Below are 24,647 nucleotides of genomic sequence, written 5' to 3' on the forward strand. Positions count from 1 at the left end.
TTATTTTGTTACTGGTTTGGCACTATCCACATCATTTTTTCCTTCGTATTCCACACATAATAATTGGTTAGTAACTATCCAGAATATCTGTTGAAATAATAGTCATAATAGTCAAGTCAATGCCATACTGTTAATATTTTCCTGGCTTTGTTGTCGATTATACTGAAAATTCCAGATGTGCACATTGTTTTTTGATATTGCTATATGTTTACATATAGTCTTGCTTTAATAAATGAAGCTAAATTAACATTTGCTATGTAGATAATTTTGGTTTCATTTTTTTAACTCTTAGTGTGTATTATAAGATGAAACATAGAAGTAGAAAATTTTTGCTACAGATATAATTATGTGAGTATTAAGAATTAAAAAAACAATTCACATTTAAAGGAAGTGTCACAACTTGATATTGCTATCCCTTAAAAAATTATGCCATGCAGAGCCCTGGGTGTTGTATTTCAACTGGTGACGATAACACAGGAAAAATGGATGTGGCTTCCATACTTGGTATGCTTTGAGGCAGGAGAGCTATTGTTTAGTAGACTTGACTTAAATTCATTTTAATGCTTCTGTTGAGTTTCTGTCAAATGATAGAATGATAGAAACTATCAAATGACATGACATATATGAAAAAAAATTTTTAAAAGCAATAATACTTATAAAGTGAATTTCGTTTTAGTGAGTAAGACTAATTCAAAATGATGAAGTCTAGGGCCGGCCCCGTGGCTTAGCGGTTAGGTGCACGCTCTCCGCTGCTGGCGGCCAGGGTTCAGATCCCCGGCGTGCACCGACACACCGCTGCTCCGGCCTCAGCGTCCCACATGCAGCAACTAGAAGGATGTGCAGCTATGACATGCAACTATCTACTGGGGCTTTGGGGGAAAAAATAAATAAATAAAAAAAAATTAAAAAAAAACCCACAAAATGATAAAGTCTAATGGTATTCTCAATTGGGACTTTTTTTTTAGATTATTTATTTACTAATATTTCCAAATCCAAATTATCTTTGTCATACATTTTACACAGATTTTATGAATGGCAGGACACCAAAATATGTAATACATTTATATGTACTCATATGGAAAGATTCCCATGTTATATTATTCAGCTCAAACAAGTTATGTAGCAATATGCATGATATTATCTTTTAGTAAAACCAAACAGTCTGTATATACACATGTGCTTCCTGTATACATAGGAAAAAAACCTGAAAGACATACTGTAAGCTGTTAAAAGTATTCCTGTTATCTCTGTTCTTTTGGTGCTTTTGGTGCTTCCTTACATGAAGTGGCTTGTCTAGTTGTGGACAAGGCATTCATTTAGGAGGCCCATAACCTTTATGGAAAGGTTCTCTTTGGGGAAATGTGAGGAAGATGGCTGACCTACTCTTTCCTTCTTTTTCTCGTTCTTTTCCTCTTGGCAGAGAAAGGGTAGGATCAGATGGGAATAAATGTAATTTGAAGAGATTGAAGCCCAGTTTTTGGTCCCCAGGTAACCTAGACACTCCCATTTGTGTTGAACATTATTTTCATTGATGCAGCACTCAGTGATCCCTCAATGAGGTCGAATTGCTATGAATTGCAATTTGCAGAATTGCAAATCAGACAAAATTATTCCCAGTCTTTGTTCTTTCTCTGTGAAGCTTTTGGTCCACCCTATCTAGTGTCATCCAAATTTCCTGTATTCTGCTAGACTTGAAAGCAACTTGAGGGTACTTGGATTCCCAGCACCTGGCACAGTGTCTGGCTTATGTTGGGTGTTCAACAAAGGTAAGGTGAATAATGACTGAATGTGTTCAATTTTGGAGATCAGAAATTGTCACCTGGGGTTTTTCCCTTTGTTCTCCCCATATAAAGAAGCTAATTCTAAGTTTCGAATAGATTAGACTAGTTGACAGTGCGCTGGAATGACTGATCTAATCATTAGGGTGGTAATCTCTCAAACAGGAAATTGTAAATTAATCTCCAATTGATAAATTGAATAGACAGTGTTTTTTTATGAGTATAGGAGATTCTTTCTTGTTCTTATGGGCATGGAAATCCAGTTCTAACACCTGTATATCTGGGAATAAATGCAGTGGAATCAGTATTTTAAAAAATAACTCTCTCCTTTTCCCTATCATTTGTAGCTGACTATATCCCAGAGAGATCCAGGAGGAACAGATGTCCTTTCATGATGTGAGATCCCCCTCCCCACCCCACATAAGATATTTCATACTAACTTATGTAGCTAGTTAAGAGTTTTGTAAGTTCAGAGGAGAGAGAAAGAATACTGTGGGCCACCTGTGATTAGGGAGGACTTCCTAGAGTGCTAATAGGACCATACTCTTGGACCATACTTGGATGAGTAAAATTCAGATAAGCAGAAATGGAGGGCAGTTTTATTTGGCAAGACTGTGTAAAGTGAGAATATAGGTTTCATGTAGGGCAGTAGTTGGAGATACTTTTAGAAAGATAAACTGGGGTTAATTATGAAGTCCTCGAATGTTGGAGTTTAAAGTTATAATTGCCACCATTTTTAAAGCTTTTATTGTATTCCTTGCACTGTAAAGGAATCTGAACTACATTATTGCAATCCCTCTCATCCATTCTGCAAAGGTATCATTTCGGTTTATAGATGGTAAGGTGATGTGTAGAGGTTATCTGAGCCTCAGTGGGAGAGATGAGATTCAAATACAGATAAATCTTGCTCCAGAGTCTGCCATTTTAATGCTAATTTAGCTTTATGCCACAGTTGGCAAATTCCCGTGCTTAAAGGGGCAGGCAGATAATGAAATTAAGTGAAACCATATGGGTACTGAACCAGGTATACCTGCTCTGAGGTCATAGGAGAAGTAGCTGCAAAGAAACAGACAACAGAGCATGGTGGGCCATTGGTTTGTGTCTTGCTATAGGCAACAGTGAGGCTCTAGGAAAGATACTTCAGGAGGAAAGCAGCCTGACTACAGTGGCTGTAACTGGTAGGAGTTTTCAGGAAGAGTTGGAACAGGATGGAGACTTAAAGGCAGTGAAAAGACTTGCCAGGCTCTAAAATAAGGGTTATGTCACTGGAAAATGAGGGGTTGGATTATACAGGAAAAATGGTTAGGATTTAGCTAGAAATAACTGAAGTCTTGAGTAACAAGAAAATGATAGTTTTGTTTACAGAAGAAGTTAGGGAATAGTTTTAAAGGAAAAGCACTGAATTGAAATTTAGACACGTTGAGTTTGAGCAACGGTGTGATTTCTGATTGGAGATATTTAGCATCAGCTAAGTGCTAGTCTTGAGTTGAGGGCAGATCTGGATTAGTTAATAATAGTAACTGATGTTGGTATTGCACTTTAGTTTGCATAACTCTTCTGTATTTACATCCTCACAACAACCCTGTGAGATAGGTAGTTTCTTTCCTTTTTGTAATCAAAATAGTTTAGGTTAGATGAGGTCAATCAGGGTCACACAGTCAATAGTGGGGACAGGAATTGAATATAGGTCTTCTGATTCCAAACCTCATGTTCTTTTCACAGTTCTATTCTCCCCCTTATGTGTACATAAAGATTGCAATTGGAGAACTGAATATGAATGAACATTTAGGGAAGACTGTCGAGTGAGGAGGCAGATCTTCATTGGGACCTCAGATTGGGGGCTAGAATTCGGACGGCAGATAGGGATCATTGTCTTACTCCTTTAGTTGGACCAACTCTTCTAGGGCAGCATATTCAGGTTCTTTATTTGTAATGCATAGAATGTTGTCTTTTTTTCTTTTTCAAAATAGCAAGTATTTTTCCCCTTAGATCTAGAATCAAGTATGATTCTAGACGTAATTTTTAAGGAGACCAGAGAAAGTGAAAGTCTTGCATCCAGAGATAGCCATTGTTAAAAAGATTGATGTTAAATTGTTCCAGACTTTGTGTGTGTGTGTGTGTGTGTGTGTGTGTGTGAGTGAGGAAGAGTAGCCCTGAGCTAACATCCCACGCCAATCCTCCTCTCTTTTGCTGAGGGATATTAGCCCTGGGCTAGCATCCGTGCCCATCTTTCTTTACTTTATATGGGACACTGCCACAGCATCGCTTGACAAGCGGTGCATTGGTCCACGCCGGGGATCCGAACCTGCGAACCCCGGGCCGCCGAAGCGGAGCAGGCGAACTTAACCGCTACACCGCTGGGCCAGCCCCCGTTCCAGACTTTTTTAATGGTTGTGTATACATATACTTCCCTCTGCGGTAGTTAATAAAATAAAAATAAAATCCACACCCAGAATCACATGATACATTCTGTAACTTGGTTTTCTTACAAAATAATAAATATATCACTAATCAATATGTATAAATCTAATAGATGTTTTTAAAAGACTAATGTCACATTATGTAGTTGCACCATAATTTATTTGACCAACACCTGTTGATAGTCAGTTTTCTAGTTTTTCATTGTTAAAAATAATGGTGTAATGGAAATCATTGAATATATACTTTTGTACACTTGTCTGGTTATTTACTTTCAGTACATTTCCAGAGATAGAATTGCTGGTTTGCACATTTAAATTTTGGTACATATAGCCAGAGTAAATCTCCTTTAAAGTTGTACCAGTTTATATTCTTGTCAAAACTGTGCCAGTGTGCTCACTGTTATCTTGTCAACATTTTGACTTCATTCTAACCATTAGTAATAATAATCTGAAAGGTAAAAATGGTATTTCAGATAAACTTTATTTTTATGCATGCTATGGATAGACATTTGTCATAATAATATTGCTTGAACAATTATCCTTTCCCCCAATCTGAAATTTTACTATTATTGTTTATCTATGTATATACATACAAAGATATGTGTGAATCTGTTCTGTTCCATATGTTATCTATTAATGGTCCAGAATCCCAGTTTCAATTACTGTTATAGTATGTTTGACATGTTTTGATAAATGTTCTTTCCTGCAGTGTATCACTATATATATAATAGGCACTTAATAATTATTGTCTCAATGGACAGAGACTAAAGACAATGTTTAAGTGAAGGACCAGGTAATAATTTTGGGTAAATCTGTGTCAATTGATGAGTTACTAACCCATTGTTTTTAATTTAGGGTTGGTTTGTGTTAACTTGTGTCATACTAAGTATGATTTCATTTTGTAGAAATTAAGAGAAATTTATGTATAAAATGACCATCATGCCAAATTTTAGAAAACCTTGGCTATTTAGTGAAAAGTAATACTAGATTATGTCCTACGCTTGTATTTTATATGTCATACAAGTTAATTTGTAATTCCTTCAGCAGCAGATGACTTCTATGCTGGTACTTTAAAATTACATGTGATAACTTTAGTTCTAGATCATTTAGACTCAACTCACTTATGAAGTTTAATAGATTTTATATAAGTTAAGGGAAAATGTATATAATGAGCAATTCCAATGTTTTAAGTTGATAAAAGGATTAGCTCTTTTTAGTGGTTGATTTCTTAAAGGAAATTAGTGGTTTACTATGCTTATCCTCTTAAGTTTTAGTAAATGTGATCAAGGAGGGTAAATCATAGGTTTCTACCTAGAACTCAATTTTACATATCCTTTTTTGTTTTTTTTGGAATGACCTCTCCTTTATGTGAATTCTTGCTCATTCCTTCCCAATATGACTTTTGCATACCTCTCCATAATATATATTACATTATATTATGTTCATTTTATGTGATTAAGCTCTTTCATGGCAGATAGCGTATACTTTTTTAATCTTTGGCGACTGACACATGAAATAAGTTAGAACTGGGTTTAATGTACAAGCTGACTATATAGCGTTGTATAGAAGTTTGGAGGAATCAGCCAGTGCACCCCTTTCAATTTTCTGATGAGGAAACTGAGATTTGGAGAAATTAGGTAACTTGCTCTCGAGGTCATAGAAGTAAAAATGTGAAGCTAGAACGAAAACTCAGGTCTCTCTTACTTCTGTTTAAGTATTTTTTATTTCAGGATGAACCAAATATGTGCTTGGTTACTAATGTCCCTTTTTGCTTAATGTTTTAACAGTTGCATACGAAGGAGAAAATTCAGCTTTGTTGGATCATCTTTTGATAACAGGCATATAGGAATAAGAAAATAAGCTATACATTCTTATAAATAAACAGAGACGATATTCCTGTGGATTCTCTTTGAGCGGTCTTTTTTAATTTTCTGATTTACAGCTTTGGTTTTTGTTCTGGTCCTTATCTATGGCCTTGGCCTGTTTATTGACTGTCCAATGTCTAGGTAGTATGTCAGTACTGTGGTGTTTGAAAGAGAGGTGTAAGACATGGCCAAGTTTTCTCTGGCCATTTACAATACAGTTTGGGGAATGTAGGGCATTTGACATGTGAAAAAAAGTATAGCAGGATATGTATTTATTTTTTGGATACAAACACTATTATTTGATTAGTTGAAATCTGAAGTGTGGGTCTTAAATGCTTAAGGAAGATCCTTGACAGCCAGTAGGTTGGTGAAGACTTTTTGACAGGATGTTGTGACTTCTTGGTTACAAAATGAAAGCAATGAAATGACATGAGTAAAGACACAAAAGACCAAGGCTTGTTCATCTCTTATCAGGTCAGTTTAAATGGTGTGGGGCCTCATGTATTGAGGCATAGAAGGGCAGTGCTGGAGTGTTAGTCTGAGGAATTTAAATAATTGAGTAGATGTTATGAAGCATTTTTAGTTTGGGAGACATCAAGTGACATTTAAATAAGACCTAAGATTGTTTAGTTGGTGCTGTCCTCCAAGATGGATTTGAGATGAAATCTGTAGTCAGGAGAGGCTCAGTTAGGTTATTGTCAGAGTTCAGGTATGCAGTAGTAAGCACTGAATTAGATAGCTTAAAGGGAATTAAGTGGGAGAGAGGGGTACACAGACTTAGTGACTGGTAGATCTGGGACCAGGGAGTACTTACATATGACATATTAAAGCAAGTTGATTTTTTTGGTAGAACCAAAGAGGCCAGTAGAGAAATAGTTTGGGGAGGAAGAAATGTTTAAGGTACAGAGCATTATTATTGTTTCTTTGTTTAATTAAAGAGCTTTGGAATACATTGGCTAATAAACAAACTACCAAAAATAAGCTACTTGGATGTGATCTCTCTGTTACTGTTTTGAACTCTGCTTTGTCATTTACTTCCTGCTAGTAGTATCCTAAAAGTACTTTTGCTTGTAGAGGCTATTCACTCAGTAGACACTGTTGAGTACTTTGTGTTATGTCACGAGATACTTCCTGTCACTGGGTAGCATTTTGAAGTTATTTACTGTTAGGTTAGCATTGTGCTAAAGAAGCTCCTGTGCATGGATTATTTTACTTGTTTTCCACAAAAGCCGTGCAAGGCAAGTTTCATGAACATCCGCATTTTACAGATTAGGAAATGGAAATTTAGACAGATGTGCACTGATGAAAAAAATTTTTTTTAACTCTTCATTTTTGTGTGTGTGTGTGTGAGGAAGATCAGGCCTGAGCTAACATCTGCCAATCCTCCTCTTTTTGCTGAGGAAGACTGGCCCTGCGCTAACATCCATGCCCATCTTCCTCCACTTTATATGGGACACCGCCACAACATGGCTTGACAAGAGGTGCGTTCGTGCGCACCCGGGATCCGAAACCCCGGCTACTGCAGCGTTGAGCGCACGCTTAACAGCTGCACCACCCGGCCGGCCCCTTCTCTTCAATTTTTTTACTTGATAATAAAGCCATGTGGCTCATTGATGGGCTGCAGAAGATGTAATTCAATAAAATTTTGTAACTTTGGCTTAGACTACACAAAATTGGTCTTTATATAGTTCTTATGACGTTTCTTTTAATAAGAAGATTTAAGACAGTAGCATGAGTAAATATATTTTGTTAATTCTGTTACCCATTTAGAGCATTTAATTAATTTTATTAACCATTTCATTTAGAAATTTATTAAAAAAATTTTGTAAAAGTTATAAACCTTTTCAGTTAGAATCTGACCAGAACTTTTACTTTATTTACACAGAAATTTATAATTTCCATTCCTTATTGTGTCCAATCTGCAAAATATGAAAAAAAATTAAAATTAAATGTAGAAATAAAATCTTTCTGGTACCAAAAAAACTTATCTTTCTGTGAAACTGTGACATGACCACCTAAAAATTAGTAATCCAGGGTTGAAATAACAGCTCAAGATAGAAATAGATTTTTTTTTAAAAGACTCTAGTTGTGTCTGGGACAGAGTGCTTACGTAAGAGAATGGTGGAACTCCTTTCCCATTTACTGTTTATTTCAGAGCTGGCACTTTGAATTGTTATTTACATTTTGTTACTCCCCTAAGATTGTACAGCCCTTCAAGACAGAGACTCAGTTTTGTCTGTTTCCCTAAATAGATGACTTGAGTGCCTTATATATAATATTTATCTTATAGAATCTTGAGTAGGCAGGCACTTTGGGTGTCATCCAGATGAGCTTTCCTCTCAGTGCAATTACAAGTCCAGGGGAACTCTTAACTCAAAAGTAAATTTCATTTTTCATGTCTATGGTGATTTTTGCTGAAAGATTAAGGCTGAGAGTGTAGTTTGAGAAAAAGAAAGCCTTAAATATCCTTTATATTGATTAGGTGTTTTTGCAAAATAGAAATTTGATTTGTATGTTTCTGTATATACACGCTTACTTGTAGGAAGTTGTGATTTTCACTGTATTTGCAAATGTTACTGTTCCTTTATTTAGTAAAGCATAATGTTTATGCCTTACCATGGGTACAAGGTGGTCACAGAGTCCCTATGTGTTAGACATTATTCTTTTGTTTTGTTTTGTTTTTATATTTTTATATTTAGTTATTTTGTAAATTGACTTATGGTTTTGAGCAGAGAAATGCCATGATCTGACTTAGGTTTTAAAATTATGAAGTCCAAATGTAGCCTGGTTTTGTAATAGGAAGTAGTTGAACATGAGTGGATGAATTCATAAATAAAACACCTAGGAAAAATTGCCTTCTGATACTTAAGTTTTCTCCTAGTTGTATGTGCTCAGTTAGTTCATGGGTTAGCTAAATCACAGGGAGAAACACTTGTAGAGACTGTCTAGAAAAATACATACGTACACACACACATACAGTACTTACATACACAAAAACTAGGCATAGAATAATGAGCCATAAGTAATAATTATTTTGTTTCAATACTTATCATCTCATGGCCAATCTTGTGATACCTTCCTCTGCTTCCCCTTTTCTCACTACTTGGTCCTGTAAATTTTGAAGAACAGATATGCCCACAAGAGCCCTGCGAGAAAGATGTTATCTCTGCTTTTGAAATGAGAAAATTGCATCTTAGAGAGTATAAGTTACTTTTCTCAAATCACCCAGCTTGTAAATGGCAGAATAGGGATTTAAAACGGGCCTCTTAAACTCTTCCTTTATAAAAGTCAATTGTTTTTCCTTTACTTTAGATCAGGGCAGTGGTGTATTCTGGCAGCAGCTAATTGTTTTACTAAATTATTACTAATTCCAGTACCTAGAGGCATTTACTGTTTTGGCATATTTTTTCCTCTAATCTTTTTTCGTCTGCGTTCTTTTTATACATTTGTGATCATATTGCATGTACATACTGTTTTTACTCAACGTTGTAAGCCTTATTAAAAATTATTTTGTATCCTACCTTACCATATGAATAGGTGAATGAGTAGCCAAGTATTATTATAAGTAGTGAAGTATCTTGTATGTACTTCAACTATGTTTCAAATTATTTCTTTAAGATGATTTTTATGATAGAATTACTGGGTCAAGAAAGGTGTGTGTGATAAAACTTTTGCTTACCTACCCCATGAACCCCCCTGCTTTCTAAAAAGGTTGTAATTGTTTATAGTATATTCCCACCTATAATATATAAATGTTGAATATAATTATTAAAATAATTGTGATACTTTTTATAATATCTTATGGAAATTTGCAAACATATACAAAAGTAGAGAGAATATTGTAGTGAACCTAATCTATCCATCCCATGTACTTTAATAGTTACTGGTATTTTGCTGATCTTATCTATCCCTTGGCCCATCTAACCTTTCCCTCCCTCCCTTCCTTCATTTGTTTGTTTTTGCTATACTATTTTATTTTATTTTTTTTATTTTAATTTTATTTTATTATTTTATTTTATTTTATTTTATTTTATTTTTTTTATTTTTTGAGGAAGATCAGCCGTGAGCTAACATCCGTACTAATCCTCCTCTTTTTTTGCTGAGGAAGACCGGCTCTGAGCTAACATCTATTGCCAATCCTCCTCCTTTTTTTTCACCAAAGCCCCGGTAGATAGTTGTATGTCATAGTTGCACATCCTTCTAGTTGCTGTATGTGGGATGTGGCCTCAGCATGGACGGAGAAGCGGTGTGTCGGTGCGCGCCCGGGATCCGAACCTGGGCCGCCAGTAGCGGAGTGCACGCACTTAACTGCTAAGCCACGGGGCCGGCCCCCTGCTATACTATTTTAAAACGTCTCAAATATCATTTTACACATTACTTTTTCAAAATTCATTATTTCATAACTAAATGCCATTATTATTCCCCCAAAAGGAATAGTAATTCTCCAGTATAATTTAGTACCTAGTCCATAGTTAGATTTCCACGTTTATTTAAAAAATGTCTTTTTACAGTAGTTTGATGTAGTATCCAGACAGGTCCACACATTGCAGTTGGTTATTATGCCTGTTACATCTCCTCTAATAGATAGAATTCTTCCTCCCTTTTCTTTTTGAAGCCGTTTGTTAAAGTACTAGGTCATTGTCCTGTAGAATACTCATTTCTGAATTTAGCTGATTATTTTCTTACAATATTGTTTATGTTTTTTCTCTATACCCCATATTACCTATAAACTGGGACTGCAGGTAGATGTAGACCTGATTAAATTTAGATTCAGTTTTTTTTGGCGGAAAGAGGAGCAAGAATACCTTATAGATGGGCTGTGTACTTTCACTTGAAACGTATCGAGACACTTATATCGATAGCAGAGTAACAAGTGATCAGTGTGTTCTTGTTTGTCAGCCTAATGTATCTGTCAAATTTCTCCTAATTATTTTAATGTCTATTCATGTCTAGATCCATTATTTCATTGCAAAATGATCATCTTCTATATTCTGTCTGTAGTATTAGCTGGAGTTTTTCTGTAAAAAAGGACATTCCTTCTTCACATATTGGTTATCTGGAACTGTGGTTCGTGTGGGAAAGAGAGAATAAGTACTTGATTTTTTTCCTTTTTCAGTTTTCCTTTTTCAGCTAGGCTGCTGCCCTAGCTCACTGAGCATTTCTTCTTTTTTTCCCCCACATTCTGAACATATGAAGTTTTATGTATTTTTGTGTGTGTGTGTGTGAGATCAGCCCTGTGGTAACATCTGCCAATCCTCCTCTTTTTTTTTTTTTCTTTTTTGCTGAGGAAGACTGGCCCTGGGCTAACATCCGTGCCCATCTTCCTCCACTTTATATGGGACGCCGCCACAGCATGGCTTGCCAAGCGGTGCGTCGGTGCGCACCTGGGATCCGAACCGCGAACCCCCGGGCCGCCGCAGCGGAGCGTGCGCACTTAACCGCTTGCACCACTGGGCCGGCCCCCAGTTTTATGTATTTTATACTACTTAATTATTTGTAATCCTTCTTTTGAAGTTCAAACTATCCTATCTTAGTCAGTGAAAGCCCCATCAGATTGATTTCTTTGCCCTTTTGACATAGTCTCATTAGTCTTTGACAGCTTCCGAGCTTTATGGCACGTTAAGATGTTCCAAGCTTATGTGATTGGTACATTTTGTACCTTAGACCTTTGGAATCAGCCACTTCTCCAAAGGGTCCTTTTAGAAACCACAATATGGGTGTGCAATGATTTTAGTCAACTCTATATTTAGATGGAACAGTCCCCACAAGACTGCTCTCACCTCTGATACCAGCCCCAAGTTTGGTGGCGCCCAGGACCACCCTCACTTTAGATCAGCTGACTACAAATTCAGGGGTCCCCACAACCACCTTCAAGTTCAAGAATTCACTAGAAAAGCTCACAGAACTCAGGAAAGTGCTATACTTACAATTATAATTTTATTATAGTGAAAGGATACAAATTAAAAACAGGCAAAGGAAGATATGCATAGAGCAGAGTCTGGAAGGGTTCTAAATGCAGAGCTTCTGGTCATACTTTCCCATGGAGTAATGGACGAGATTACCTTCTCTTGGCCAGGATGTGTGATAATACACAGAGTATCGCTAAGGGGAGCTTACTTGAGTCTCGGGTGTCCAGAGTTTTTAACTGGGGCTCCTCAGCTAATGTCCCTGTAACTAACCTTTAGTCTCTAGCTCTTCCTGGAGGTCAAACTAATATCTTTAGTCTCCATTTCCTCTGGAGATGGGAATTGATTCTGTGTGTCACAAAGTCGCCATCATAAATCACGTTGTTAGACTGTCCTAAAGCTCCCAGGCAAGCAGAGACACTCCTGTCAGGCAGGACATTCCAGAGCCTAAAGTTCCCCTCCCGGTAGTTGAAGGCAAAGGCCAGACCTCTCTTTGGATAAGGTTAATTCTTTGCTACACAGGGTGCTGTGAGTACTTACTACAGTAGGATTATCACTGCATTTTTTCCACTGGGGTTATGGAATATGCATTTTTTGGAAAGACAAAAATTCCTTGTTTATGCTAACATCTCTAAAGTAGTTTACTTTAGGTATTTTATCTCTTTTCATTTAGGCTGAAAAGCTTGGAATCTCAGATTGGAAATAACGTCCTTTTGTTTTGTTTTGTTTTTGTGAGGAAGATCAGCTCTGAGCTAACATCCATGCCACTCCTCCTCTTTTTGCTGAGGAAGATTGGCCCTGGGCTAACATTCGTGCCCATCTTCCTCCACTTTTATGTGGGACGCCGCCACAGCGTGGCTTAACAAGCGGTGCATCGATGCACACCCGGGATCTAAACCCAGGCCACCAGCAGCCGAGCGCACACACTTAACCACTACACCACAGGGCCAGCCCCGGAAATAACATCTTTTTTTTAGATTTGTATTTCTTTGATTACTGAAGAGGTTTCACATATTTTCCACATTTGTTAGCTGTTTGAATTACTTCCTCATGCACTTTGCCTATTTATCTTGTGGATCTTTGTGATTTTCTTACTGATTCATAGGAACTCTTGTTTAAAGACTATTAACTCTTAATCACTTGTTGTTGTACTGTCCCACTTACCAGTTTGAGGAGAAAGTAAAGTCACATCTTTTAATACTCAAATTAAATGATGGGACAGGTAATGGAAAGATTCATCTTTTCTCTTTTTGGTTTTCTGCTCTTTCCTCTCCCCTCTAAGTCAGAAAACCAGTCATTTCTGTGATCCATCCTGAGTCCTATCATCTGTTAGAAAGGAAGCTGGGAAATTGGACCTGTCACTTGCAGGGCTTCCTGTCCGCTGCTGTTGCTGTCATTTCCACGGGTTTTACTGTTGCACACAGCCTGTGTTCACCATAGGGCTTCAGTCCTTGACTATTAGTTGCCTGGTGATAACTGAGGTATGTGCAGCTCTCACTCAGTTGGCTGCAGTTGCTCAAGCATTAGAGCAGAAGCTGGCAGACATTCTCTGCGAAGGACCAGATAGTTCAGTATTTAGGCTTTGCTGGTTCAGAGGCAAAATTGAGGCTCTTATGTAGGTGCTTATGTAACGAGAAAAAAACTGCCCTGCTCTGTGCCATTTGTCCAGAATGGGCTACCCAGGTGTGGGAATGCTTTGTGCTCAGTTGCTGTCAGTTGGAGACTTTCTCTGGATCCATCGGGACCACCTGAGGGGTATGGGCCTGGCAGGCTGAGGGTAGAGGCCACCACAATAAGTTTTACTTTCTGCCCAGAGACTCCCAGATCCTGAGTTGCCCTTCTCCTTTCTGAAAGACCCTGCTGGGTCTCACACTCCAGGGCTGGGCTTCTACTCCTTGCTGCCAGCAGTAGTAGCAGAGTCCCCAACGTGTAGGTGTCCCTCATTGTGTACACTGGGTAGCGAAAGGCAGTACTGGAAGTGGAGTGGATCTCTGGATCCACTCTGGATCCACCGTCCCTTGGAACGGTGCCCACACAGCCTGCAGGCTGTAGAGCAAAGGAGGCCCCTGTCAGTGTTTCACACTCAGCCATGTTCTTCTTGGCTACCATAGGTAAGTTCTCTTCTGTATGTTTCTTTAGCTATGAAGTTTTCAGAGAATCCCACAATGCAAACATGACCAGAGTATGGAAGAATTTCCGGGCTTTGCTACATGCCAAGAATCATCTTATCTGTGGACCAAAGGAAATCTTGTTTTCCCAGAACCTGGATCCATGCCAGTTCTTGGTTGGTGACTTTCTTTTCATTTGAAAACCTTACCATGTCACATTTCCAAGTGTTTTGCCATGCCGCCCCCCCTTACTTAATCTTGAAAGTTTTTCTGTATTGTATTTAGAAAAATGGTAAAATTGGTGGGTGAAGAAAAGAGAAGTATTGGGATTTCTAAGTAAAATGGGCAAGTCATAGAATGTGCTTATTTACTACATGTGTTTTAGTATTTACTACATGTGTTTAGTTTACATTCATGTTCTTCTTTCCTCCTTGATCCAGCCATGGATTTTAATTCTGGTTGTACTGCTTTCTTGCTACATGACTTTGGGAAATAATTGAACTTTTCTGAGCCATGGTTTTGTCATTTGATTGATAGGGATAATGCTAACCTTTCTCACAGTAAGAATTGTGAGGATATCATGTACCTGGTATAGTCTAGGTTATGTTTCCAATTAATGATAGCTATTGTTAAGCCAACAATATCCATATCTCTAAAAAATAAAACATAGGAAGTGCAAGCATATATTTTTGAATTGTTATTACTTAAAAATGAATGTATTTTTGTAGCTGTTTGTAAAAGTAGATATCATGGCATTTGTGTATAAATGTAAAGTTTTCATGTTGCTCACTAGGATGTAAGCTTCATGAGAGAAGGCAATTTTATCACGTTTTCTCTTTTATTCCCAAAGCTAAGAAAATGCCTAAGACATACTAGAATCTCAGGTGATATTTTTATTGAATGAATGTTGTAAACTGACCTGGGTTCAAGCCCCTGGATCTTTTATTTACTAAGTTTTGGCCTTTAGGCAAGTTGAGTAACCTCTGAATCTTTTTCCTCATCTGCAAAGGGAAACATAATAATATGAATATCTGACATGTTATGAAAAATAAGTGAAGTAATGCATATAAAACTACTGAGCATAATGACTGGCATGTAATGAATCACTCAGTAAGTGTTAGCAATGATTATTTTATGTGCCGGATACTTAGGACATGTGGAATAAATAAAAGCATTTTGTGGCCATGGAAGCCACAGCCTGATGTTTACTCCTGGACCACCAGCACTACTAGACCCATGAGGAAATAATGACTGATCTTACTATTTAGGTTTTTCTCTATGCTCTTCTAGGGTAGGCCCTTGGTGGTAGCCCACAGTAAATGAGGATGTAGAGAGTGAAGATTCAGAAGGTGGCTTCTGGTTAAAGCTGCCAGTTTGATGGCTGTGAACAATTGATAATGGGTAAAAACGTGGGATGTCATATCAGGGTAGGTCAGGAGTTGCTTCTCAAAATGATATCATTAACATCACTTAGGCACTGTTAGAAATGAACTAAATGACAAATGGTAGTATCAAGTGTGCCTAAAGAGTGGAGTCAAATTTAACCCAGGTTCTAGAGCCACTGCAATCAAAACTATCCTTGAAATTGTTCTCATTGTTCGTGAAGTATACAAACTAATTCTCAAATAAGCTTTGTTCAGTCACCTTTTTTTGTCAGCATTGTTAATGATTGTGGTTTCCTAGGTTGAGCTGTTTCTTAGGGTGAATACTAGATTAAGAGATTGGTGTTTGTTTACATGGCAGCTGCTACAGCTTGTCTGAGTTTCCCTCATTTACTATAAGTATTATGGAAGAGGGGAATGGCACTGAGCTCATCTTTACTCTTTAATAATTTCTTTTTTTTTTTTTCAAATTTTTTTTTTTTAAGATTCACCCTGAGCTAATATCTGTTGCCAATCTTCCTCTTTTTTTTTGTTTTTTTTCCTCCCCAAAGTCCCGGTACATAGTTGTATGTCATTCTAGTTCTTCTGTGTGAGCCCCCACCACAGCATGGCAACTGACAGATGGGTGGTGTGGTTCCGCGACCGGGAAGCAAACCCGGGCCATCAAAGCTGTAAGTGCTGAACTTTAGCCACTAGGCCGTCAGGGCTGGCTCTGCTCTGTGGTAATTTCTGATGCCTCTGATGATTGAAAGCAGTTTTGTCCCCAGATCATGAAAAGAAAAAGATCAACCAACTGTACCACATTGAAGGAGATTAAATAGATTTTACAGCTAAATGCAATATATGATCCTGAATTGGATCCTGGGTTGCGGGGGGAAAAAACTTTAAAGGATATTATTGGGGCAATAATTTGAATATGGACTATGGATTAGATAATAATATTGTATCAGTTAATTTTCAAGATTTGATAAATGTACTTTGTCTATGTATGAGAAAATCCTTGCTGTTAGGAAATACACCTTCTGAAGTATTGATGGATAGGGAGACATTCTGTCTGCAAACTACTCTCAAATAGTTCAGAAAAAAATGTATCTAATATCTGTATCTATACCTATGTACCTATTGATAAAAAACAAAATTCAGCTGAGTCAATTGGAAGATCTGATGAGCTTTATTAAACAATTCATGAATCAGGCAGCATCTTATCTGGCAAGAGATACTCAGAGGGGTTATACAAAATGGAACGCTTTTTTAGAAAGGAGGGTAGGGCAAGGAGGTCATCAGCAAGAGAAAAGTGAAAGTTCATTGGAGGAAAGTTAAGAATTCAGGGAATGACAACGACTGTTGGGCTGAGCTGTGGCATTTCTGTTGGCTGGGCTTGTTGCTGGGCAAGAAGAAAATCTTCCACCTGGTGGAGTAATAAAGTAGTTGCTTTTCCTGATTGGGAGTGCAAGGTTTGTCTCTTCCTGTTTGATCTGTAATTGCCACTTCTTCCTGTTTGGTGTAATTGACTGATGAGTGGTAGGATGTGAAAGCACCCTCTACAGGCCTTCCCAATTCCAATTTTAGTTGAGGTTTCCTTTATTGATTTTTACACTATCTCTCTCTCTATCTAAAGAGAGTGAGAGAAGAGTATGCATGGAGTATGAACTGGCCCAAATGATAAAGCAAATGGAGTACAGTGTTCACAGTTGATGAATCTGGGTAAAGGGTACAAGGGAGTTCTTTGTACAATTTTTGTAACTTTTCTGTAAGTGTGAAATTATGTCAAAACAAAAAGTAAACAATATTTAAAAGGAAACAAAAGAAAAGAAAAAACTTAAAATAATATAGTGATGATTATTATAAAGATTTTATGTTTAGTCTCACGAAAATGTTGTCTCCTTGTACTGCTTTACCCCACCTTAGCAGGACAGGCTTTGTCACATCCCTGTGACCCCATTTATATGTAACCTGAGAAGAGGCTTACTTTGATCACGCAAATCTAAAGTAGGTCCTTTTTCCTACCCGCTCTTCTTTCATTGCATTTATCGCACCTTATATCATGTTTGCTTTCTTTTGGTTTAATGCCTTTTTCTCCTTCAAGACTGTGAAGGGTAAAGATCATGTCTGTTTTGTTCACAAAATACCCAGTCCTGGCACATAAGCTCAATAAATGTTTGTTGGGTTTGGATTAATCATCTCTATCACAAATATTCCTTCCATTTTAGTTACCATACTTTAGCTGTCTAATCCTTCAGCAAACAAGATGGCTCCTTTTAACCTGTAAGGTAAAGTCTATACTTTTTTATGAATTCATTCACTCCTTCATTCATCAAACCTTTATTGAACACAGCCATGTGATTCCCTGCTTATCTCTCTAGCTTCCTTTCTTGCCAGCATCTTTCAGATCTGTATACCTTTTCTAGGACTATACCCTCTGGCTACTCTTGTCAATCTAAGTGTGCCTTTTATAATTTCCCTGTCATTCTCTGCACACTTAGAAAATATCACCTTTATGATAATTCTGCCTACTTTTTCTGCCCGCAGATATTAACTTTTTTCATCGTTTTTATATCTTCAGTGTTTGGCACTTGAGTGTACGAAATCAGTGGTTGTTGAGTACATTTATTGAGTGCTTGTCTTAGGGATTGTGTTGGGTGCCTTGTATATATACATTGTCTTACTTAATCTTTAAGCTAACCTTATAAGTTAAGGTTTTCATTTTTCTGGTTCATAGTAGTCCTGGAACTATGTTGATCATGTTTACTGTTACATTTCGTGTCTAACATAGTGTATGGTGCATAGTAGGCAATTGATGAATGAATAAAATTCAAACTCGCTAATAATATGACAACGTTTAAATATAAAATAATATTAGCAAACATTTAAAAATATGATGTTGGCAAGCATATAGTGACCTTGTTGACCGTGTGCATTGCCTGAGGAGTTTAAATTGGTAAAAGAAGCAACCCTGATAGCCTTAAAATATTTGAATGCTTTGATCCAGCAATTTTACTTCTAGGAATCTCCTTTATGGAAATAATCCTAAACGTAAGAGAAAAATGTGTGAGGTTAAAAAACAAAAACCTGGGACTTGCCTGGTGGCGTAGCAGTTAAGTGCGCGCGCTCTGCTGCGGTGGCCCAGGGTTCGGATCCTGGGCGCGCACCGACACACTGCTTGTCAAGCTATGCTGTGGGGGCGTCCCATATAAAGTGGAGGAAGATGGGCAGGGATGTTAGCTCAGGGCCAGTCTCCCTCAGCAAAAAGAGGAGTATTGGCAACAGATGTTAGCTCAAGGCTAATCTTCCTCACAAAAAGAAAAAAGAAAAAAAACAAAAACCTGAGAGATAGTAAAGAAATAAATTATGATGAATTCACAAGTTGGAATGCTTTTTACCCATCAATATTGATGTTGTAATAACATGGAAAGATGATTATTAAGTGAAGGACAAGAAAACATATGAGTCAGGATATACTGGATAATGTTCTAGTATGAAATCCTCAAACTTTTAGTGACTTTTAACTTAGGCTTTTCTCTGATACACTACAAGCCCTACAGAGGTTAGCAGGGGGCTTTGCTTATTGTACTCATCCAGGGACCCGGCTCTGTTGCTTGGAGGCTCTGATAATCAGCTCTTTGTCACTTTAATTTATTGGCTTTCTAGTCACTTTCCCTTGTTCGTTAAAAGATTTGGTACTAATCTGTAGTATAACAGGAACATATATCTTAGTATATGGTAATTAGGTAGAACTTTAGTATCTGTTTAGTTGGGCCAAGCCATTGGGGCTGCATTTGTAGAGTATCTGCATCACCCATAAATGGTAGTGATGGGCAAATGGTGTTGGTTATGGATGAAATGGAGCCTTATTTGTTGTTGTGTAAATAATGACATTCGAAAATCTAGAGATTTTCCTTTGAGAACAAGCTGAAGAAATACTGTGGTAAACGTCAATCGTGTGACTTTTTAGCAGTCTTCACAAGGATATAGGATAATCCTTTACTGGTGTAGGATTATTCATTCATTTTATATAGAAAATATTTTAGAGGTAGTTCCCAGGAATGCGTGGTTCTTGCTTTAAAGAAGCTTACTATTCAAAGAAGTGAGGCATACGAAAAGAAACATCACAGTACATGCAAGCATAGAAGCACACAGAGAGTACGTAGTTGGCACAGCTAATGATATGATTGTGTGATTAAATCTGTGGAAGAAAATGTGTATGGAGGGAGTAGGGCAGGAGGAAGGAGTGATAATAGCAAGTAGAGGAAGGAGGATTCTAAGCAGGGAGAACAGCCCCACTGAAGGCTGAGAGACTTTTAAACAGCTTGTTTTGTTCATCGAGTTTAAGCAGTGTGGTGTTTGGGAGTGAAAATTTGGAGAGTGGTAGAGAGAATGAGGGTGAGAAGTTGTGGTAGAGAGGAAGAAACCATATAATGTTTGCTGTCTTATTGGATGTTATCATAGTGGTTAAAGGCATGAGAAGGTGGAATTGGACTGCCTGGGTTTGAATCCACACTCATTAACCATGACATTACTTAAGTCCATAATTCTCAGTTTCCTTATCTATAAAATAAGGATGATAATATCTACCTTCAGAGATTCTTGTGAGGATCAAATGAAAGCATTTCTTTCTTTTTTTTTTTTTTTGGTGAGGAAGATTAGCTCTGAGCTAATATCTGTCGCCAATTCTCCTCTTTTTGCTGAGGAAGATCGGCTCTGGGCTAACATCTGTGCCCATCTTCCTTTACTTTATATGTGGGACGCCTGCCCACGTGGTAGAGGATGGTAGACTAGGGATAGAGGAGATATGGAGCAGGTTGAGAAGCTTTTGTAAAAATCCAGAGACAGTGAGGGCCTGATTTAAGGCAGTAGCAATAGGAATAGGGATAGATAGTCAATAAATATTTGTGTTAGAATTGACTGGACATAAATAATTACTGATGTTTATATATGTGAGGAAGACAAAATATCTAGGATAGCACTTGAGAGACTGGGTGAATGTAGATTCCACCAACAAAGAGAAACAAAAATGAAAAGGGAGTAGGTTTATGGGGCAGAGAAGATAAGGAGTTCAGTTTTAGAAACAGTAATAATGAAATGCATAAAGGAAATTAGTTTGGGTTTGTTGAGTTGGAGAGGGATTGGATAGATAACTCAAGTCTACAAAGAGATTTGGGCTAGGTTTGGGAGTCAGCAGTCAACAGTGGTGGTGGTAGCTGCAGCCATGCGAGTAGGTGAGCTACTATCCAAGGGTGAATAGGGAAGGTTGAGATCCCACCCAAATACTGGAGAGTTAGCCGAGGATGAAGAGCCCAAGAAAAGGGGGGTGCTAGAGTTGTTTATTGAATGTTTTATTATCTGCTGAGCACCATGTTAATACGTTAACATTTTTTTCTCACTTAATTCTCGTAATACCCCTGTGATGTGGAGTACTATATTATCTACTGCTGAGTAAGAAATTACCACAATCTTAGCTGTTTAAAATAACAAAAATGTATTAATGTCACAATTTCTGGGCATAGTTTGGCTGGGTCCTCTGCTTCAGGGTCTCTCACAAGACTGCAGTGAAGGTGTAGGCCAGGGCTGGGGTCTTGTCTGAGGCTCGACAGGCGTGATCTTACAAGCTCACTGGTGGTTGTCAAGATTCAGTTCCTTGCGGGTTGTCAGACTGAGGTCCTCGAATTCTTGTCAGCTGTTGGCCAGAGGCCAACTTCAGTTTCTTGCCACATGGGCCTCTCCATATGTCAGCTTCACCAAAGCTGGCAAGGGAGGGAGTCAGCCAGCAAGATGGAAGTTATGATCTTGAGTAGCAATCATGTAAGTGACATTCTATCACCTTTGCCATATTTCATTGGTTAAAAACAGATCACAGACTCTGCCCACACCCAAGGGAGGTCGGGATTTCGCTAGATTGTGGGTACCTGGAGATAGAGGGGCTATCTTAGAGGCTGTCTGCTATAGGTGCCATTTTTATTCCTATTTTACGAGAGAAGAAACTGAAATAGTTAAGTAACTTGCCCAAGATCACATACAAGTAATGGGGCCAGAATTAAATGCAGGCAGTCTGACTCCACAGCCCGGGCTCTTTTTTACCATTATATTTTAAGGACTGAAAAATGGCTGTAGGGTTTGGCAGTGTTGGAGTTCTCTGGGGACTTTTGTTTGATGCTTTTTTAATGGAGCAGTGTAGGTCAAAGTCATATGCTTGTGCTTTCAGTGAAGGTGCAGATAGGAAAAGAGACTGAGTAGAGATTATTCTTTCAGAAGGTAATTTTAAAAGGAAGAGAACATTAACCATATGTTGTTGTCACATATTGAATTATTTCTGTCTATAATAATAATCCAGAAATTTTTCTTTTCCAGTTCACTGAGTTTAACCAGTAATGCCATTCAGTTGCCAATATCAAACAAAGAAAACATAAGCCACTTATAATCTGCTTTTTAAGAAAAGTAGTAGTCCTTTTCACAGTGCCTGACGGTAAGTCACAGTTCCTACCATTATAACAAAGCTTTTGATCTAATGCATTTAAAATAATGATTTTGGAAACATTAATTTTAATACCTTATTTACTGTTTTCTTTTTCCCTGATAATTTTACTCTAAGCTCATGTGGAAAGATCATAAAGAAAGATGTCTACTGGTTTCTGGGAATTTATTTATTGTTGTCTTTCTCCACTTTCATTAATCTTTGGGATTTCACCTCCAGTTGTTAAAAATAAAATGCTCGATCTTGAAGTCTGTCCTTTTATTTTATAGCTGGGGAAGCTTTATTTTATCTGAGAGGTTTTGACTTGGACAACTAGCTAATGGCGGAGCTGTTTTGAATATTCTAATTTCCAGACCTGTGCCCTTGCTACTGTTCCACGAGATGATATAAGTGTTAGGCTCAGAGCTTGTTATATGGAGCATGTCTAACTCACTATGGAGGGAGAACTCAGATTAAGAGGCAGCTAATGGAAGGAATTGGGACTAACTCTTTTCTCTTAACTTGCAAGTGATGGCTACTCTTATTTGCTATTAGTAAGTTAAACCTCAAGACTGTTTTTTACTGTTATAAGGAAGAGGTGGGGGAAGAACTTTTGGAGTTAGGAAGATGTTTGAACAAATTTTTTATTTTTATTCTTAATGTAGAGGGGTATGTGAGAACACTGTGAAATGCACGCATAACTTTTGTTCTAACTGCTGGCCTCTTTCTTCCTTAAAACATTATTTTTTCATGGTAGAACAGTTATGGTTTTCACTAGTCTCATTACTATTTATTTTTTTTAAGACCAAGTTTACCAAATTGTCCAGTTAACCATCCTAGACATCAAAACCTATTTTGGTTTTTTGTTGTTTGTGTAGTATAACTGTGCTGTGCTTATGTGAGGTATTTGTATTTGTAGTTGTGTTTGTAAAATTAACCATTTTTCATGTCTATTTCTTTTAGTAACCGTATCAGAGTGTGAGGTATAAGCTCACAGAATCCAGAGAAATCATCATGAAGTTATACGTATTTCTGGTTAACACTGGAACTACCCTGACATTTGACACTGAACTTACAGTGCAAACGTGAGCCATATTTCATTTATTCTTATCAGTTTTGCCTTTTGTGCGTGTACAAAGTTAACGAACCATTTGATTTTGAGAAAGCTATTCCTTTGTTAAATAAGAGTAACAATGGGCCGGCCCTGTGGCTTAGCGGTTAAGTGCGTGCTCTCTGATGCTGGCGGCCCGGGTTCGGATCCCGGGCGTACACTGACGCACCGCTTCTCGGGCCACGCTGAGGCCGTGTCCCACATACGGCAACTAGAAAGCTGTGCAACTATGACATACAACTATCTACTGAGGCTTTGGGGCGAAAATAAATAAATAAATCTTTAAAAAAATAAAATAAAATAAGAGTAACAATATGGCAAGTCTTAAGTCTTTTATCCTAGCATATTACATATACAATTGTCATCTTCCTCTAAAATGCTAAAGTTGAATTCGTTACGTTGTGCTTTATTCTGTTTGCTTGAATATATTATTCACAATAAACGAACTGAACCACAAATAGACAAACTGATTTCAAACTAAAGCTGTCAAATAGGAGTAAGTTTTCATAGCTGATTGCTCTTCCAAGTTTCATAGGACATTGGTCAGGGAATTATTGCTAGCTAGATAAAGCAGCATATATCAGTCCCATGTTTTTTGGTCATTTGTTTTTATTCTCTTGTATGAGTAAAGTTAATAGTGTTTGTTTTGTTTGTTAATGATAGAATAAAATCAGTTTAATATTTATAGCCAAATTAGAGAGACTCGTATGTCTCATAATTCTCCAGCTTTGCAGGGGTTTCGGATATTTGACAAATGAATGCCGTCTTATATTTGTGAAAAGTGGCGAGAAGTCTCCGGGGAAAGAGGGTGTATTTTGAGGCCACACAGGAAAGAAAGAGAAGTAGCAAATATTTCCAAACCTGCTTATATTTTTATAATGGTCATAATAGCAAAGACTTGATAGCAATACAGAACAATTAAGTCTGCCACTGAAAACATTATAGTTTGTGCAATAAATAATATTAGTTTTAAAAATGGAATTTTGAAATTATTTTCTTTTGAAAAAGTTCTAATTTTTATTAAATATGATTTTACCTGTAAAGGAACGATTTTTTTGAAAGATGGGAAAAGGAAGCAATTTTTATATGGTTTAGACTTATGTATTTTTGTGTAATGTGATGTGGAGATTTTAACACACATCCTGTGTTCTGAGGATTTTAACAGACCTGATGCTAATTTGAGCATATTCCTTTGCTATGTTATATAAAAAGCACAAAAATAAATGTGTCTACTGCCTATGCTTCATAGACTTACTTTTAGCTGTGGCACATGGGTGATTTATTCACCTAAGATCCACCAGTTGATTATGGTATCCAATTCCAAAAACAAAAAGCTTACATTTTTTACTGCTTTTTGGGGGAATATTTTTGAGTGAAATTCATTTCTCTATTAGATATTTTTATATAGTGCTACTTTGATAATAAAAAAGTTTGTCATTGAGCAAATGTAAATAACTGACTTTTTTGCCTTTACTTTTTAAAAGTGTGGCAGACCTTAAGCATGCCATTCATAGCAAATACAAGATTGCTATTCAGCACCAGGTCCTGGTGGTCAATGGAGGAGAATGCATGGCAGCAGATCGAAGAGTGTGCACCTACAGTGCTGGGACGGTAGGTGTCCAGGAGTCC

At 37.5% G+C, this 24,647-nt stretch overlaps 2 protein-coding genes across 4 annotated transcripts in view; one reads left to right on the forward strand and one right to left on the reverse strand.

Annotated features, from left to right (window-relative positions):
* LOC106802712 (uncharacterized) overlaps positions 1-14,060 on the reverse strand; it is a 31,982-nt gene extending 17,922 nt beyond the window's left edge. Inside the window, exon 1 of the mRNA XM_087420586.1 lies at positions 13,773-14,060. Within this exon, the coding sequence (XP_087276712.1) occupies positions 13,773-14,060 (288 nt within the window). The remainder of the gene's footprint in view (positions 1-13,772) is intronic.
* The window catches only part of RB1CC1 (RB1 inducible coiled-coil 1), a 94,213-nt gene that overhangs the window by 3,494 nt on the left and 66,072 nt on the right, over positions 1-24,647 (forward strand). For 2 of the 3 annotated variants that reach the window (XM_004435695.3, XM_014791529.2), the window contains exons 2-4: positions 21,805-21,919; positions 22,871-22,992; positions 24,503-24,629. In XM_004435695.3, coding sequence (XP_004435752.1) covers positions 22,922-22,992; positions 24,503-24,629 — 198 coding nt within the window. In that variant the 5' untranslated portion in view covers positions 21,805-21,919; positions 22,871-22,921. Of the gene's footprint in view, positions 1-14,108; positions 14,254-21,804; positions 21,920-22,870; positions 22,993-24,502; positions 24,630-24,647 lie in introns of all 3 variants that reach the window. The other variant, XM_087420575.1, reaches the window with a different exon arrangement.

Source organism: Ceratotherium simum, chromosome 31 (genome assembly GCF_057802395.1).
Source record: "Ceratotherium simum simum isolate JZ-2026a chromosome 31, ASM5780239v1, whole genome shotgun sequence".
Classification (NCBI taxonomy): domain Eukaryota; kingdom Metazoa; phylum Chordata; class Mammalia; order Perissodactyla; family Rhinocerotidae; genus Ceratotherium; species Ceratotherium simum.